The 15,464-nt window shown below is 39.6% G+C and overlaps 1 protein-coding gene and 1 pseudogene across 10 annotated transcripts in view; both read left to right on the top strand.

Annotated features, from left to right (window-relative positions):
• Positions 1 to 15,464, top strand: part of Cep170 (centrosomal protein 170) — a 93,603-nt gene that overhangs the window by 68,578 nt on the left and 9,561 nt on the right. For 5 of the 10 annotated variants that reach the window (XM_090341492.1, XM_090341493.1, XM_090341502.1 and 2 more), the window contains 3 exons: positions 20 to 1,849; positions 7,293 to 7,527; positions 13,270 to 13,447. In XM_090341492.1, the coding sequence (XP_090197618.1) occupies positions 20 to 1,849; positions 7,293 to 7,527; positions 13,270 to 13,447 (2,243 nt within the window). The remainder of the gene's footprint in view (positions 1 to 19; positions 1,850 to 7,292; positions 7,528 to 13,269; positions 13,448 to 15,464) is intronic. The other 5 variants (XM_090341497.1, XM_090341501.1, XM_090341500.1 and 2 more) reach the window with 3 other exon arrangements.
• LOC150058609 (small nucleolar RNA SNORA40) lies at positions 8,517 to 8,634 on the top strand (annotated as a pseudogene).

The raw sequence follows: 15,464 nt of genomic DNA, 5'->3' as shown, positions 1-15,464 counted from the left end.
TGTGGCTTTTATCTTACAGAGACAGATACTGGTGAATCAGGCATGTCACTGCGAAATATTGGCTCGACCTCATCCTTGATTGGTCAGGGAGAGAGGAGGAGGCGAACTCTTCCCCAGCTTCCAAATGAGGAAAAGGCCCTTGAGAGTGCCAGAGCAAAGGTTACAACACACCGGTCAGAGATAGGAGAGAAGCAAGACACAGAACTGCAGGAGAAGGAAGCACCTACACAAGTACACCAGAAAGACAGACAAGATGCTGACAGGACCCTCAGTAGAATGAACCGAGTCAATGGTGAAATCCTTCAAACTGGTGGAGATAATAAAACCTCACTTCACCTAGGCAGCTCTCCTGGGAAGGAGAAGAATGAACGTGATTCAGAAGGTTCTTTGGTAAAGCAAACGTTAGCTAAAATCCAGCAGCAACAGGAACAGAAGGAACAGACCCAGTGGACACCTACTAAGCTGTCATCAAAAAATGTATCAGGTCCAATAGATAAATGTAGGGAGGAAACTGCTAAACAAGAGTCCCCGCCTCCAGACAAAATTTCAGGACTTTCTACAAGCAAAGGAGAAAGGATAATACAAAATGAGAGCAAGAGAAAAAAAGCTGAGGAAATCCTGAAAAGTCAGACTTCGAAGGGAGGAGACAGGAAGGAATCTTCCAAGCCTTTAGTTCGACAAGGGAGCTTCACTATAGAAAAACCTAGCCCAAACATCCCGATAGAACTTATTCCCCACATAAACAAACAGTCAGCATCTACCCCACCTTCCTTAGCGTTAACGTCTGCAAGCAGACTTCGAGACAGAAGTGACTCTGTGGAGACTGATTCCAGTATGGATACAACTCTTATCCTGAAAGACACAGAAGCAGTGATGGCTTTTCTAGAAGCTAAACTACGGGAAGATAATAAGACAGATGAAGGCCCAGACACACCCAGTTATAATAGAGACAATTCCATCTCCCCGGAATCTGACGTGGATACAGCTAGTACAATCAGTCTTGTCACTGGAGAGACAGAAAGAAAGTCCACTCAAAAGCGGAAAAGTTTCACTAGCCTGTACAAAGATAGGTGTTCCACGAGCTCTCCTTCAAAAGACGTTACAAAGTCTTCATCTTCAGGTGCTCGGGAGAAAATTGAAAAGAAAACCAAGAGTCGTTCCACAGATATAGGTTCGAGAGCAGATGGTCGAAAATTTGTACAATCGAGTGGAAGAATAAGGCAGCCTTCAGTAGACTTAACGGACGATGACCAAACGTCCAGTGTACCTCATTCTGCTATCTCCGATATCATGTCATCTGACCAGGAAACATACTCTTGCAAATCTCATGGAAGGACTCCGCTTACGTCCACTGAAGAGCACATACATTCCAAACTGGATGGAAGCAAGGGAACAAAGTCTAAGACTTCTCCAGTACCATCCGGTTCATCCAGTAAATCAACCACTCTTCCAAGGCCTCGACCCACCAGGACTTCCCTCTTGCGCAGAGCACGGCTTGGTGAGGCTTCAGACAGCGAACTTGCTGATGCTGACAAGGCATCTGTTGCTTCTGAAGTGTCCACCACAAGTTCCACATCTAAACCCCCCACAGGAAGGCGCAACATCTCTAGGATTGACCTATTGGCTCAGCCTCGTAGAACAAGGCTTGGCTCGCTGTCAGCCAGGAGTGACTCGGAAGCAACAATATCCAGAAGTAGTGCCTCTTCACGCACTGCAGAAGCCATCATTAGAAGTGGAGCCAGATTAGTGCCATCGGATAAATTTTCTCCTAGAATTAGAGCTAACAGTATCTCTCGACTATCAGACTCCAAGGTCAAAAGTATGGCCTCATCTCATGGCTCTTCTTCAGGTAAATGGGATCCAGATTTCTAATAGCATAAACCTGTTCTGTTTGAATTAAGATTCTTTACAGAATAGTCAAGATAAAGGTTAAAATTCAGTTACTGTTCTTCCTCTAAAAATAATACTACTTAGCTTAGTGAATGGAAAATTTAGAAGTACACTTCCAAAAAGTACTGGTTCAATTGAGTTAAGAGTTTCAGTTTTTCATTTGGTGACATGGGTGGATTTATGTCAAAACTGCGTTAGTCCTTCAGTGGTTTACATAATAGAAACTAACAATGTGCTTCTAAAAGCAGGTACTTCAAAGCCCTCAGAGACCTGAAGAGAAGCACAATACACTCAGTCTTTTCAGAGAGATAAAAATCTGTTTTTTTATTTATTTTAAAATGTCTTTTATACTAACATTTCGATAGGTGAAAACTAACTTATTTCATGAAAAGAAGATGACATCATGGGTGGTCACTAAGGGCCCGTGGCTCAAACTGGGCTGTAGAAATTAACTACTTGTGAACATTGTCACAAGTACTGGTACTCTGTCATTTCATTGTAACCGTAATTGAGTATAATAACTCCAAAAAGTACTTCCTGACACCCATAATCTAACTGCTGTTGGTGTATTTGTCTGTTTATGTACTTCATATTTAGTTACATGTGTGACCAAAGAAGTGAGGTAGATTTTGATGTGTATGTTGTAAGCATGCTCCTTATTACTTCATAAGCAGCTTTGTTTGTGGGTGTGGCTACAAAAGGCCAGTGAAAAATTCACCTGTTATAAAACTGGGAGATTTATTATTATTTTCAGTCAACAGCATCTTAAGTGCCCAGTCTTGAATTAAGAGTTATCTTTTATTTTTGTTTGATTTACATCTACTACAACCTATCATACAAGACTCAAAACTAAAGGTAATTTTGAATGTGTATTTTTTTCTCTTTCTGTTCCTGCTCTTCCTCTTCACTGTTGCTTTCCTTCTCTGTTGGCTAGTGGGTTTGGTAATGGTAGCCATACTCTGGTAGGAGTGGATACAGGCTGGAACTGGAGAACATAGAATTGTGGACTTTTAAAATTACTTTAACCTTGTTTCTATATGTCGAGCTTTGGTTGTTTAAAAATTTATGGTCACGTATTTGAAAACTATTGTGCTTTGGTTTGTGTTTATCTAGTAATGTTTCCTTTGTTTCTTATGGCTCTAATACCTCTTCACCTCACATTCTCTTTGTGCTGCGTTCTATGATGTGTTCCCTGTACATTTCTCCTGCCTCTCTGTTTTATCACCTTACTTCCATTCCAGTGCATTCAAATAGTCAGTATTCTTCCATCCCATCATAAGCTGCTTCATAAATTATTTGATAACAAGTAATGTAGACTAGTTCTTCCATCTGTACTAGGTGACTGGCTCTTGCATAAATGAGCTAGTTATTTTTTCCCTCACTGCTTAATGTAAGACAAGACTATGATTGCTTTAGTAAGTTTCAGAACCATTAGGTCCTAATTTACATAGAAAAATTAATTTTATATTCTACTTCTTTACAGAAATTGTTAACAAATTTTCTGTGTCCAAAAAGAAGCTTGAATTCCTTAATAAAATTCCTTAAGGAAAATTGAGATGCAGTAAGTTTATGAGTGTACAAATGATATATTAGTCATATACTAAGTAATTACATCCATGGACTGCAAGAAATAGAAGGATATTTTTGTTAGATACCAGAATATGAACGGACTTGCTCTGTCCAGAAGGCACTGACAGGTAGAGCAAGGGTCCAGGGCTTTTCATCCCTAGCCTGCTGCTTGCTACCACGCTCACTCTGAACTCTGAGAAATATATTGCCAGCTTCTGGAAGACAGCTTAAATCTGTTGGATTACCAGTAGTATATGTAAGGTCGTGGGCTGGGAGTTTGGCCTAGTAGTTACCTAGCATGCACAAAAACCTAGGTTCAATTCCTTGGTACCACATACACAGAAAAAGTCGGAAGTGGGGCTGTGGCTCAAGTGGAAGAGCGCTAGCCTTGGGAAAGCTCAAGGACAGTGCTCAGGCCCTGAGCTCAAGCCCCAGGACTGGCCAAAAAAAAAAGTATATATAAGGTTAATATACAGCATCACAGTTTTGTACTATTAAGTTTTTTTTGCAAGTCTGCTGTTTTAGTTTATATCCTCTCTTCCACTCTGTGGGCCTAAAGCCACACTATGATTGAGGAGCATAAATTCTGATTCTCTTCAGGTGTTGATTTATAGTATTCAATCTAGAAAGATAGTAGTCATAATCTTTCACTTAGTGGATAAAGTATTATAGTAGGTGCATATAGTAGGTAGTATAAATAAGGTAATTAAGTGTCTTTGATAGTTGACATTTCTAATATCTTGGAATAATGTTTTAGAATATTTCACCTTCTCATTTTACCCTAAGTGAAATTATAAAGATGGTCTTCCAATTTTAAAATATATATTTTCTTCTTTTGGTTTGTTTTTTAAAAGATAATACTAGATATTTTAGTATTCTTAAAAACTTCTAAGTAGATCTATAAAACTAAGTGAAATCAGATGCCTGTGACTCACTCCTGTAATGCTATCTACTCAGGATGTTGAGACCTAGAGATTGCAGTTCAAAGCCAACACAGACAGAAAAGGCCTTACGACGCCCTTTTTAGGTAACCAGCGAAAATGCCAAGTTGTAGAGTTCAAGTAAGAGTGTGAGGCCCTAAGTTCAAGGCCCAGTACTAGCGCACACATGAAAAGCACAGAGATAATAAAATTTTTTGTTGTTTTTGTTTTTTTCTCTTCATCCTCAAAATTCTAATTGTTTTATAAATCTGGGTACTCACATTATTAAAAGTTAATTTGAATGTGGCTCTATAAGGTACTCTGTTTTGTCATGAGTAGGACTTGGTACTCAGTTTCTCATTCTACTTTTATATACTCAGCCACACATGAAATTCACCAACTATTAATTGATGCCATTCTTTCTAAAGTACCCTATTTTCTCGATTCATACTTCTTCACATTTTCATTTATTGCGCAACTTATTAAAACTCTAATGTTATTGGGGTTTATTTTTTCCCAATACAGTTTTCAATTGTAGATATGTCTACCATGGCTTCAAATTATAAAACAGGATATATGAGGTAATAAAAATGATCCCTTTGGCCAGCACCGGTGGCTCATGCCTATAATCCTAGCTACTGAGGAGGCTGAGATCTAAGGATTGTGTTTCAAAGCCAGCTTGAGCACTAAAGTCCATGAGACTCTGAACCTCCAATTAACTACCAGAAAACCGCAAGTGGTGCTGTGGCTCAAGGGGTAGGAAGTTATCTTTGAACTGAAGAGCTCAGAGACAGCACCAAGGCCCAGAGTTCAAGTCCCAAGACCAACAACAACAACAACAACAAAAAAAAGTGATCCTTTTGGAAGTTGAGCTGTGTCTCAAAATGGTAGAGTGCTAGCCTTGAGCAGAAGAGCTCAGAGACAGTGGTGGCCAGGTCCTGAGTTCAAGCCTCATGACTTCCCCCACACACACACCAAAAAAATCCTTTTCTTATTTATAAGATATCAAAATAAACACATATTTAATGAAATGCTTTTAGTGGAAAGTAGAAACTTTTTTGCCATGTTTTTAACCTCTTGCTCTAATCTACAAACTTTCTTATAAAATTGTTGTTTCAAGTGTCAAAGTAACTTTATAAGAGTTTTCATATGTGTGGAAATGAGTAAATTTCTACCACGGTAAAGGTATTAACTATGTAATATTATCTTACATTGTTGAAACCCAAACTTGCATTTTAGTCTTACTTCAAAAAAAAATTTGTGATTACCTAAAGTTGTTTATATGTTTTCATACATTTTTATAGAGAGCCATGAGGTTTTTGCATAGGTTCATTGTTCCGTAAATCTAGTTCCAAGGAGAACTGGGAATTAGAACAGTTGGGTTGGTCCTGATTTATGGCATATTCTTGCTATTTATTTCTCTATTCCATAAGCTAATTCAGAGAGTACTAAGCAAAAAAATATATTTTTGAGGGGGAAAGAAAAGGTAAGGAGAGTATAACAGTTTATAGTGGAGACGGACAAGTGAATTCTGTACTTGACCAATTTGCTGTGCAACTTAGATCAAGGTCCTGAGTGTCTTGGCTAGACAGGCACATGGAGGGAGGGAAAAGAAAGCTTTTCCGTGTTAGTAGCAATGCCAAGGTTCTGTCGCTTAAAATACCTAAACTATCTCATGCTGCATCTTATCTTGAGAAAAGCAAATGCAGTACATCCAGAAACTCATTAGGTTGGGAGTATTTGTAAGCACCAGGCATGGTAATTGTAGCTACTCAGAGTGAGATCTGAGGATTGAAGTTCAAAGCCAGCCTAGGCAGAAAAGTCCATGATACTCTTATTTCCAATTCACCACCAAAAAGTCAGAAATGGAGTTGTGACCTAAGTGGTAGAGCTCTAGCCTTTAGCATAAAAAGCTAAGGGACAGCCCAGGACCTAAGTATCACCACCAAAAATAAAATGTAAAAAGAATACTTAGTGGTTTACTAACTACTAGGTATGAGTTAGTGGATTACAGGTTTCCTGCCCTGGTTTACCCTGAGTTAGCCATCTTGTTTTTTACCTCTGTTTATGCTTCATAGATTGGATATGTTTGGTTCTCCTATCAACGGTAGTAAAATGTCCACATAATCGTCTTCTAATTTTTCAAATGTGTCAGGAATACCATTTCTGAAAGTCCTAACCTAAAATAAGAAAGTGATAACCACTTTCTTTAGTGTGATTATTCACAGTGCCATCAATGTGATTGTGAAAATAGCCACAGGCTGCACTCTATGGATTCTTACACCATTGTTTGTTTTGACCATATGCTTTCAGTGTCCAAGCCGCAGAAAGTTTTATTGAAGATGCTTTGTTGTTGTTGTTGTTGTTGTTTTACTATGTAAAAAAGCTTTTTTCCAACCATAGCATAACAGGATGTTGAATGACAGAGGTAATGTTTTTTTCCTGCCATAAAGGCATAATTTCCACCACAGGAATTATGCACATTTGTCTGTTGGGAAAAGAGGGTTTTTACCATCTCCATGTTGGAAGTCCATGTGGCATGAGGAAGTCTTTTCCCCAGTTATTATTTTTGTTGGTGTTGATGTTGTTGCTGTCCTTTTAAAAACATCCATATTTTCACGCAAATGAGAATATTTGCAATTGATTAGAGCTTGCTTAGTTGTTCATCATCAGTGAAATTTTCATCTGAATGTCTGTTCACTATACAATAGAAAACAGTCTTTCAGTTTTGTTTTAATTATTCATTGTATCTTTAAGGAGTAGTGGATTTACAGTTTATGTGAAGGTATGTGTGTCAGTTACTGGCAACTGTACTGTGTGTGCACTCATTGTGGTTTTGAAATCATGATACTTATTTTATCTCCTTTAAAAGATAACATAATAATTCTTTTTTTAATAATTAAACTAATTTAGTAAATTCAAGATGGAGGCGCTTTCCTACTGATTATGCTTCCACCTCAGAAGATGAATTTGGATCAAACCGTAATTCCCCTAAACATACCCGTCTACGTACTTCTCCAGCCCTGAAAACCACTCGCTTGCAGAGCGCTGGATCCGCAATGCCTGCTAATTCCTCATTCAAGCACCGAATTAAAGAACAGGAAGACTACATCCGCGACTGGACTGCTCATCGAGAAGAGATAGCCAGGTTGGTATCCCTCCACACTGATTCAACAAGATTTAGCTTTGGCTTGACTTGTTCTAGCAATAAGCACTATGGGGGACGGAGAGAGGTGTACAGGTATGGACAGGCATATTGGGGGCATTTACTCTCCATGAGGTTTTTCCCTTTGTTTTTAAAATTTCCTTGTTTTCAAATATTTCAACACTATGCTACCAACACACTATAGAACATGTTGCCGTACAATTAACTGGTTTTGGTTTCTTTCCCTTTAAAATTTCTAATAGAGATGATGATGAGCAAGTGAAACTTTTGAAAGGTAGTATCAGTTCTATCTAATTAAGAACATTACTGGAAGCTGATCTCTTTTAACTTCCAAGACAGTAATAATCTGTAAGATACCTTGCTGTTATTCTCTTGGGGAAAGTAGAGTAGATACATTTTCCCTTTGTTCTTATACTTTGTACTTTTCATTGTTGTTGTGTGTAAGAAGGGGAGTCTTTCTCTGTAGCCCAGGTTGACCTCAAATGTATAATCCTCCCACATCTGCCTCCAAAGAGCTGGAATACACAGATGTATGCCTCCACACGTAGCTTCTGTTACACTTTAATGAATTAAGTATAATTAGCTCAACACTTTAATACTTGAAAATATGAATGTTCAGAGTATTAAATGACTTTGATCTAACTTTTAGATTATATACCAAAAAAGTAAAATTCATACTACAGATATGCTTAGTAACTACTTTGATTGAACATTAAAGAGCATCTATGGTCAGGTGCCAGATGCTCACACTTATAATCCTAGCTACTCAAGAGGCTGATAGATGAGGATCGTGGTTCACAGCCAGGCCCAGCAGGAATGTCTGTGAGTCTCATCTCCAGTTAACCACCAGAGCCACAGTGGCACTGTGGCTCACAATTGTAGAGCACTAGCATTGAGTTGAAGGTACAAGCACAGCACCCAGGCCCAGAGTTCAAGCCCTAAGACTGACAGAAAAAGAAAAAGAGCCAAATGCTACTGCTGTTTATTTTGTAACAAAGCTTTACAGATAGGTGCCAACAGTAAATACTCTTTTGCAACCCAGAACTCATTGTTGAGTATGAGATTTTGGCACATGTAAAGAGCCAGGCGCAGTGGCTCACGCCTATAATCTAACTACTCAGAGGCTGAGATCTGAGGATCACAGTTCAAAGCCAGCTCAGGCACTAAAGTCCTTGAGACTCTTATCTCCAACTAACCACTAGAAAACTGGAAGTAGTGTTGTGGCTCAAGGGGTAGGATGGTAGCCTTGAGCTGAAGAGCTCAGGGACAGCACCAAGGCCCAGAGTTCAAGCCCCACGACAAACCAAAAAAAGAAGAAGAAGAGGAAGAAGAGGAGGAGGAGAAGGATGAAGAAGAGTGTGACCCCTACAGTAGTTGGTAATGTGGTAGTTTGTTAACTCATATGGGGTGCTCTGAGAATAAAATTGATGTAAAAACTAAAATAATAATAATAAACAGTAGTTATAATCAAGCTGATGTAATCCTAGTTTAAATGTAAGATTTGTGTTTAATATTCATGAGATACTAAATTTACTGCAGTATGTCCTATTCTACCTAAGCATTTTTGTTGCCTCCATGCTAAAATTACTTCTTCCTTTAGGATATTAAGTTTAATGCTGGGCAGTATTTGTAAACGTGCATATATTAATAATCCACAGATGAGTTTACAAACTTGGACCACAGTTCAATGTCTTTTTGTTGACTTCTGTGAAAATTTTTCTGGTACATTAGTCTTTAGTTCCACTATGTTTTATGACTGTTCACTTGCTCTGCTCTACTTTTTATAGAACCTAACTTTTAATACAATATCTTTGTTTTATTAAAAAAAAAATGGATCTAGGGGCTGGGAGTTTGGCCTAGTGGTAGAGTGCTTGCTTAGTATGCACGAAGACCTGGGTTCGATTCCTCGGTACAACATACATAGAAAAAAGTCAGAAGTGGTGCTGTAGCTCAAGTGGTAGAGCTCTAGCCTTGAGAAAGCCCAAGGACAGTGCTCAGGCCCTGAGTTCAAGGCCCATGACTGGCAAAAAAAAAAAAATGGATCTTTATGATATTCAGTAAACCTTTTTATGTCAGTTGCTGTAGTTAGAAAAAAGGCTGTGGGATGTATAGATCATCATGGACCCACAAAATGTAGAGAAAAACTGGGCATAACTGTTCATAACAGATCTTGCTCTATTGCACCTTTTCTCTTTCCTGTGAGGAAATAACCAGTTGCACAAGATCATGGAGGGCCCAGAAAATGAGACTCTCTGTCTTGTCTCAGCCCACTCCTCAGGTTCTCTCTACCGTACCTCCACTAGAAAGGCTCAGGGCCTCATTCTTCTGAGAAGGTACCCAAAGGGAAGGAGGAGTGAGTAGTGACCAAACTGTGTTTACTTGATTTCGTTTTGCTCCGTGCACTGCACGTCTACCTTCTTTACATGTCATCTGTCTTGTAGGGCTCTAGAAACAAGCCAGTTGGCATGCAGTATCCCCTCTATGTGCCAGCAGCAAATTTCAAAATCTTAATTTTTCAAACTATATTTTCAGTCACATATTGTAGCACCAGAGACCTATTTTGTTTTGTTTTTCATGGAAAATGAAGAGGAAACTGAAAGATACAGTATAGAAGGAAAGAAAGTTAATATTAATTTTTTTTTTGTCAGTCATGGGGCTTGAACTCTGGGCCTGGGTGCTGTCCCTGAGCTCTTCAGCTCAAGGCTACTGCCCTACCCCTTGAGCCACAGCACTCACTTCTGGTTTCCTGGTGGTCAATTGGAAATAAGAGTCTCAAGGATTCAGGTGTCCAGGCTGGCTTTGAACTGCGATCCTCAGATCTCAGCCTCCTGAGTAGCTAGATTAGAGGTGTAAGCCACCGACACCCAGCTGTTCCTAACTTTTTTTTTTCTTTTGGCAGTTGTGGGGCTTGAACTCTGGGCCTAGGCGCTGTCCCTGAGTTCTTCAGCTCAAGGCTAGCGTTCTACCACTTAAGCCACAGCAACACTTATTTTACACTTTTATTTAGGCAGTAAATAAATTAACATTATGTGAGAAAAAATTATTTTCAAATACTTTAAATCATAAACAGAAAATGTGAGAAATCTATTCTGTATAATCATATTCTATACACATGTATGCTTAAAAGATAAAGTCAGTATATAGTATTTTATCTTTATATGGGTTGACAGCGTTACTTGCAAAAGTAGTAGCCTGTGTTTTCATTCTCATGCAGAACTGTTTTTGATTAAATTTACTTGGACATAAGCGATAGATAGGTTGATAGATCATACATACATACATACATGCACACACGTTCCCGATCAAGTACATATACACCTTTCATATACTTAGACATATTGTACACATAGTTCCCATCAACTCAACAGAGAATTTATAAGCACTCCTATAGTGCTTAGCCTGAGACCATGAAGATGAGTCAGATATATGTGTTTGATGTGTCCTTGTGTTGTCATATGCTAGAGACTTGAAATGTATGATGTTTTGTTCAAACAAAGAAGTATAAATGTCGGGCACTGGTGGCTTATGCCTATAATCTTAACTATTCAGGAGGCTAAGATCTGAGGGTCGTGGTTCAAAACCAGCATGGGCACCAAAATCCATGAGACTCATCTCCAATTAACCATCAAAAAACCAAAAATGGTGCTGTGGTTTAAGTGGTAGAGCATTAGACTTGAGCTGAAGAGCTCAGGGACAGCGCCCAGGCCCAGAGTTCAAGCCTCACAACCGACCCCCCAAAAAAGAAGTACAAAAATATTCAGTTACCAGGTGAGTTAACTAAAAACAGGACAAAGCTAGCCAAATACTGGGAGCTGTTGAATGCCAGGTCTTGGGTGTTCATATTTTGTGTGTTTGGTGATAGCTTTTCAGATTGTGAAGAGCAAGATAACGTCAAGTCTGCATTATAAAGAGCATCAACTGTGAAGAGGCAGTATGTAGTATTTTCTGATAAAAGAAAGTTGAGGCTGGGAGTTTGGCCTAGTGGTAGAGTGCTTGCCTAGCATGCATGAAGACCTGGGTTCAACTCCTCAGTACCACATACATAGAAAAAAGCCAGAAGCGGTGCTGAGGCTCAAGTGGTGGGGGGGGGGGGGAAGTTGAGCTGGGCATGTAGCTCACGCCTGTAATCCTAGCTACTCAGGAGACTGAGATCTGAGGATCAAGGTTCACAGCCAGCCAGGATCTAAGGATCTAAGACTTTTATCTCCAATTAACCTCTAGAAAACAGGAAGTGGGTCATGGCTCAAGGGTAGGGCAGTAGCCTTGAGCTGAAGAGCTCAGGGACAACATGCCCAGGCGGAGTTCAAGCCCCATGACCTACAAAAAAAAAGAAAGTTGATTATAGGTAGACGCATGATTTATTCCAAAAGTTATTTTCCAAACAGCTGCCAATTACAGACTTATACCTGTAATCTTAACTAATTAGGAGGCAAAGAGATAAGGATTGTGGTTTCAAGCCAGTCCAATCAGAAAAGTCTATAAGACTGAATCTCTAGTTGCCACAAAACCAAAAATGTAGATATGGTTCAAGTGGTAGAATACCAGCTTTGAGTGAAAAACTTAAGGGACACTGTCCAGGCCGAGTTTAAACCTCATTATTAGCGTACACGCATGCAAGACACACATATACCCATACAGAAACACACACGCACACACACACAGAAATTATTATAAAGGAAGCAAATAAATTTTAGCCACGAGTGAAAATGTTCTGTTTTGGGTTTGGGTTTTTTTTTTGTTTTTTTTTGTTTTTTGCCAGTCCTGGGCCTGAGCTCTGTCCTTGGGTTTTCTCAAGGCTAGAGCTCTACCACTTGAGCCACAGCACCACTTCTGGCTTTTTTCTATGTATGTAGTACTATGGAATCAAACCCGGGTCGTCCTGCATGCTAGGTAAGAACTCTACCACTAGGCCAAACTCCCGGCCCCATGTTGTGTTCTTTTATAATTTGTTCCTCTGGCAGATTTAGAAGGAGTGGCTAGTCAGATGGTAGACCCACAGTAGACAGTGCTGTCTGTGCATGACGCAGAGAGCCTGCAGCCGTGTGTCCCTTTGCTGTCTGTCAGGTGGGGAAAAGCGGGGAGTTACCTCAAGATGCTTCTAAATGCATCAACAAAGTCCTTAGATTTCTAAGTAAATTTGAATGTCACAGTTAACAAATTATTTCAGGTGTTATAATAGCATAGGCTCTCTTATTAACACAGTATGGCAAGTTTAATGACTTTAGTAAGTTTGAAGAACTCGTGGCCCTAATGAAGTCTGAGATAAATAGTGTAGTGACTATAATGTGATTTCTGTGGGTTACAAAAATCACCAATATTGCTCCCACCCCTGGAGTTTAGTCCTGTATCTGTAATGGAAAGAAATGCATCCGTTACCAACAGGTTTATGAAAATATGATTGGTTCATCTCAACCGGGTTCAGAAACTTACTGAATTCTCTCAAATCACCTCCCTGTGATAGCATCATTAGTCATTAACATGTTACATATATTTAAAGATATGTGTCTACTTCAGAGTGTTAAGGTGTCATCTTGTAGATTATTCAGAATGTACTTTTCATTAACATTAATTGCGGGAGTTAAGGTCTAAGACTTTTTAGTATTAGAATAGTTAGAACCACTTCCAAAGAAGCATACGCCTTGATTCCACAACTAGTTCTGGAATGATTGTGTTTCTCAAGCTAATTTTAAAAGGAATTAAACTTCTTTCTGTAATTACCACCAGGATCAGCCAAGATCTTGCTCTCATTGCTCGGGAGATCAACGACGTGGCGGGAGAGATTGACTCGGTGACATCGTCGGGCACAGCCCCTAGCACCACAGTAAGCACTGCTGCCACCACCCCTGGCTCTGCCATAGACACTAGAGAAGAGGTAGGAGATCTTCATGGAGAAATGCATAAGGTTCTTTCTTTTCTTTATTTCTTTTGCTTTTAGCTTTTTGCTTAATTTCTTTTACTTATGTCCATCCTTCCTGTTTGCATGAATCTCCACATTTTCCAACTTGCTTTAACAAATTCATTTTGTTTTCCTAACAACTAGTAAAGGCTAACAGCTAACATTTGGGCTACTTCTAATATAAAAATAGGAAGCCATTAGTATATGCACTTTGCCTGCTAATTCGTGGTTCATAACTATACTTGAAATGTGAATATATGTGATATCTGAAAAGCAAACCAAAATCTGACGAATGAACAGTTTCAGCCAAGTTTGACTATAATAAAACTCCAGTTCCATTTGCTAGTTCACAAGGCAATATATCTTAATCACAAAGTGAAAAATGTTATAGTTTTCAATTCTTTAATAATCCTATTGATGAATACCAATATATACAACCAAAGATATTCTATAACAATGTATTTATACATATATACATAAATACTCAAACTCTGTTTTCTTTCTTTCTGTCTGTTTTTGTTGTTTTTTGTTTTTTTTTCCCCCAGCCCTGGGGCTTGAACTTAGGGCCTGGGCATTGTCCTTGGACACTTTTTGGTCAAGGCTAACGCTCTGCCACTTGAGCCACAGTGCTACTTCCAGCTTTTTCTGTGTATGTGGTATCAAGGAATCGAACCCAGGGCTAGGCAAGCACTCTACCACTAGGCCATGCTCCCGGCCTATTCAGATTATTTCTGTAAACTATGGGACATAAGTTAGCATAGTTGACTGTTGACCAGCCCACAACAAGGCCTTGTACAGTAGAAATTCAGGGGCACTGTCTGGATAGCATTGTTCCAGAACGTTTCTGCTACATAAACCTAATCAGACAGTCGTCTCTTATTCCTTGATGTCAATAGAATTTCCCTCCTCTTCCTACAGATATGAAAATCCAATGATACTCAATCTCTTACAGAAAGTGATTTAGTCACATATCAAACTGGTTTTTTTTTGTTTTTTTGTTTTGTTTTGTTTTGTTTTTGCCAGTCCTGGGCTTGAGCTCAGGGCCTGAGCACTGTCCTCGGGTTTTTCTCAAGGCTAGTGCTCTACCACTTGAGCCACAGCACCACTTCTGGCTTTTTTCTTTGTATGTGGTACCGAGGAATTGAACCCGGGTCTTCGTGCATGCTAGGCAAGCACTCTACCACTAGGCCACACTCCCACCCCACATATCAAATGCAGTGGCCTTCCCCCCACTATACAAATGCAGTATGAGTACTGTGTAAGGAGATGATCTCCTGTGTCACCAGGGAATGAAAGAGAAAGTTCTATGCACATGCAGTGTTCTCCCATCTCAATCACCTTCCATTCACAGTAGCCGCTGTACTCTGGCCACATGGACAATTTTGATCCTGCAGAAATACAACCAAAGAATTGACATTTAAAAGGATTGAGGGCCAGGAGTTTGGCCTAGTGGTAGAGTGCTTGCCTAGCATGCAGAAAGACCCAGGTTCTATTCCTTGGTACTACATACATAGAAAAAGCTGGAAGTGGTGCTGTGGCTCAAGAGGTAGAGCTCTAGCCTTGAGGAAAGATCAAGGACAGTGCTCAGGCCCTGAGCTCAAGCCGGGGACTGGCAAAAAAAAAAAAAAGTAGGGCCAGGAGTTTGGCCTAATGATAGAGTGCTTGCCTAGCATGCACGAAGACCCGGGTTCGATTCCTTGGTACCACATACTTAGAAAAAGCCAGATGTGGTGCTGAGTCTCAAGTGGTAGAGTTGTAGCCTTGCGAAAAATCCAAGGACAGTGCTCAGGCCCTGAGCTTAAGCCCAGGACTGGCAAAAAAAGAAAAAAAAAAAGAATTGAAAGGTCTAGAAGCAGAGCTCAAGTGGTATTACACTTGCCAAAAGTGTGCCCACTGTGAATGAGCCTCTAATCCCAATGTTTGGGCAGGAAGATTGTGAATTCCAGGCCAGCCTAGCTGCATAGCCAAACCTTAAAACAACAACAACAAAAATGTATAAATAAATGAATGGCTTTTATTCATA

The sequence above is a fragment of the Megascapheus bottae genome, chromosome 10, assembly GCF_031878675.1.
Source record: "Megascapheus bottae isolate mThoBot1 chromosome 10, mThoBot2.hap1, whole genome shotgun sequence".
Taxonomy (NCBI): domain Eukaryota; kingdom Metazoa; phylum Chordata; class Mammalia; order Rodentia; family Geomyidae; genus Megascapheus; species Megascapheus bottae.
The sequence above is the reverse complement of the archived record's forward strand: the minus strand, read 5'-3'. Positions and strand labels throughout refer to the sequence as shown.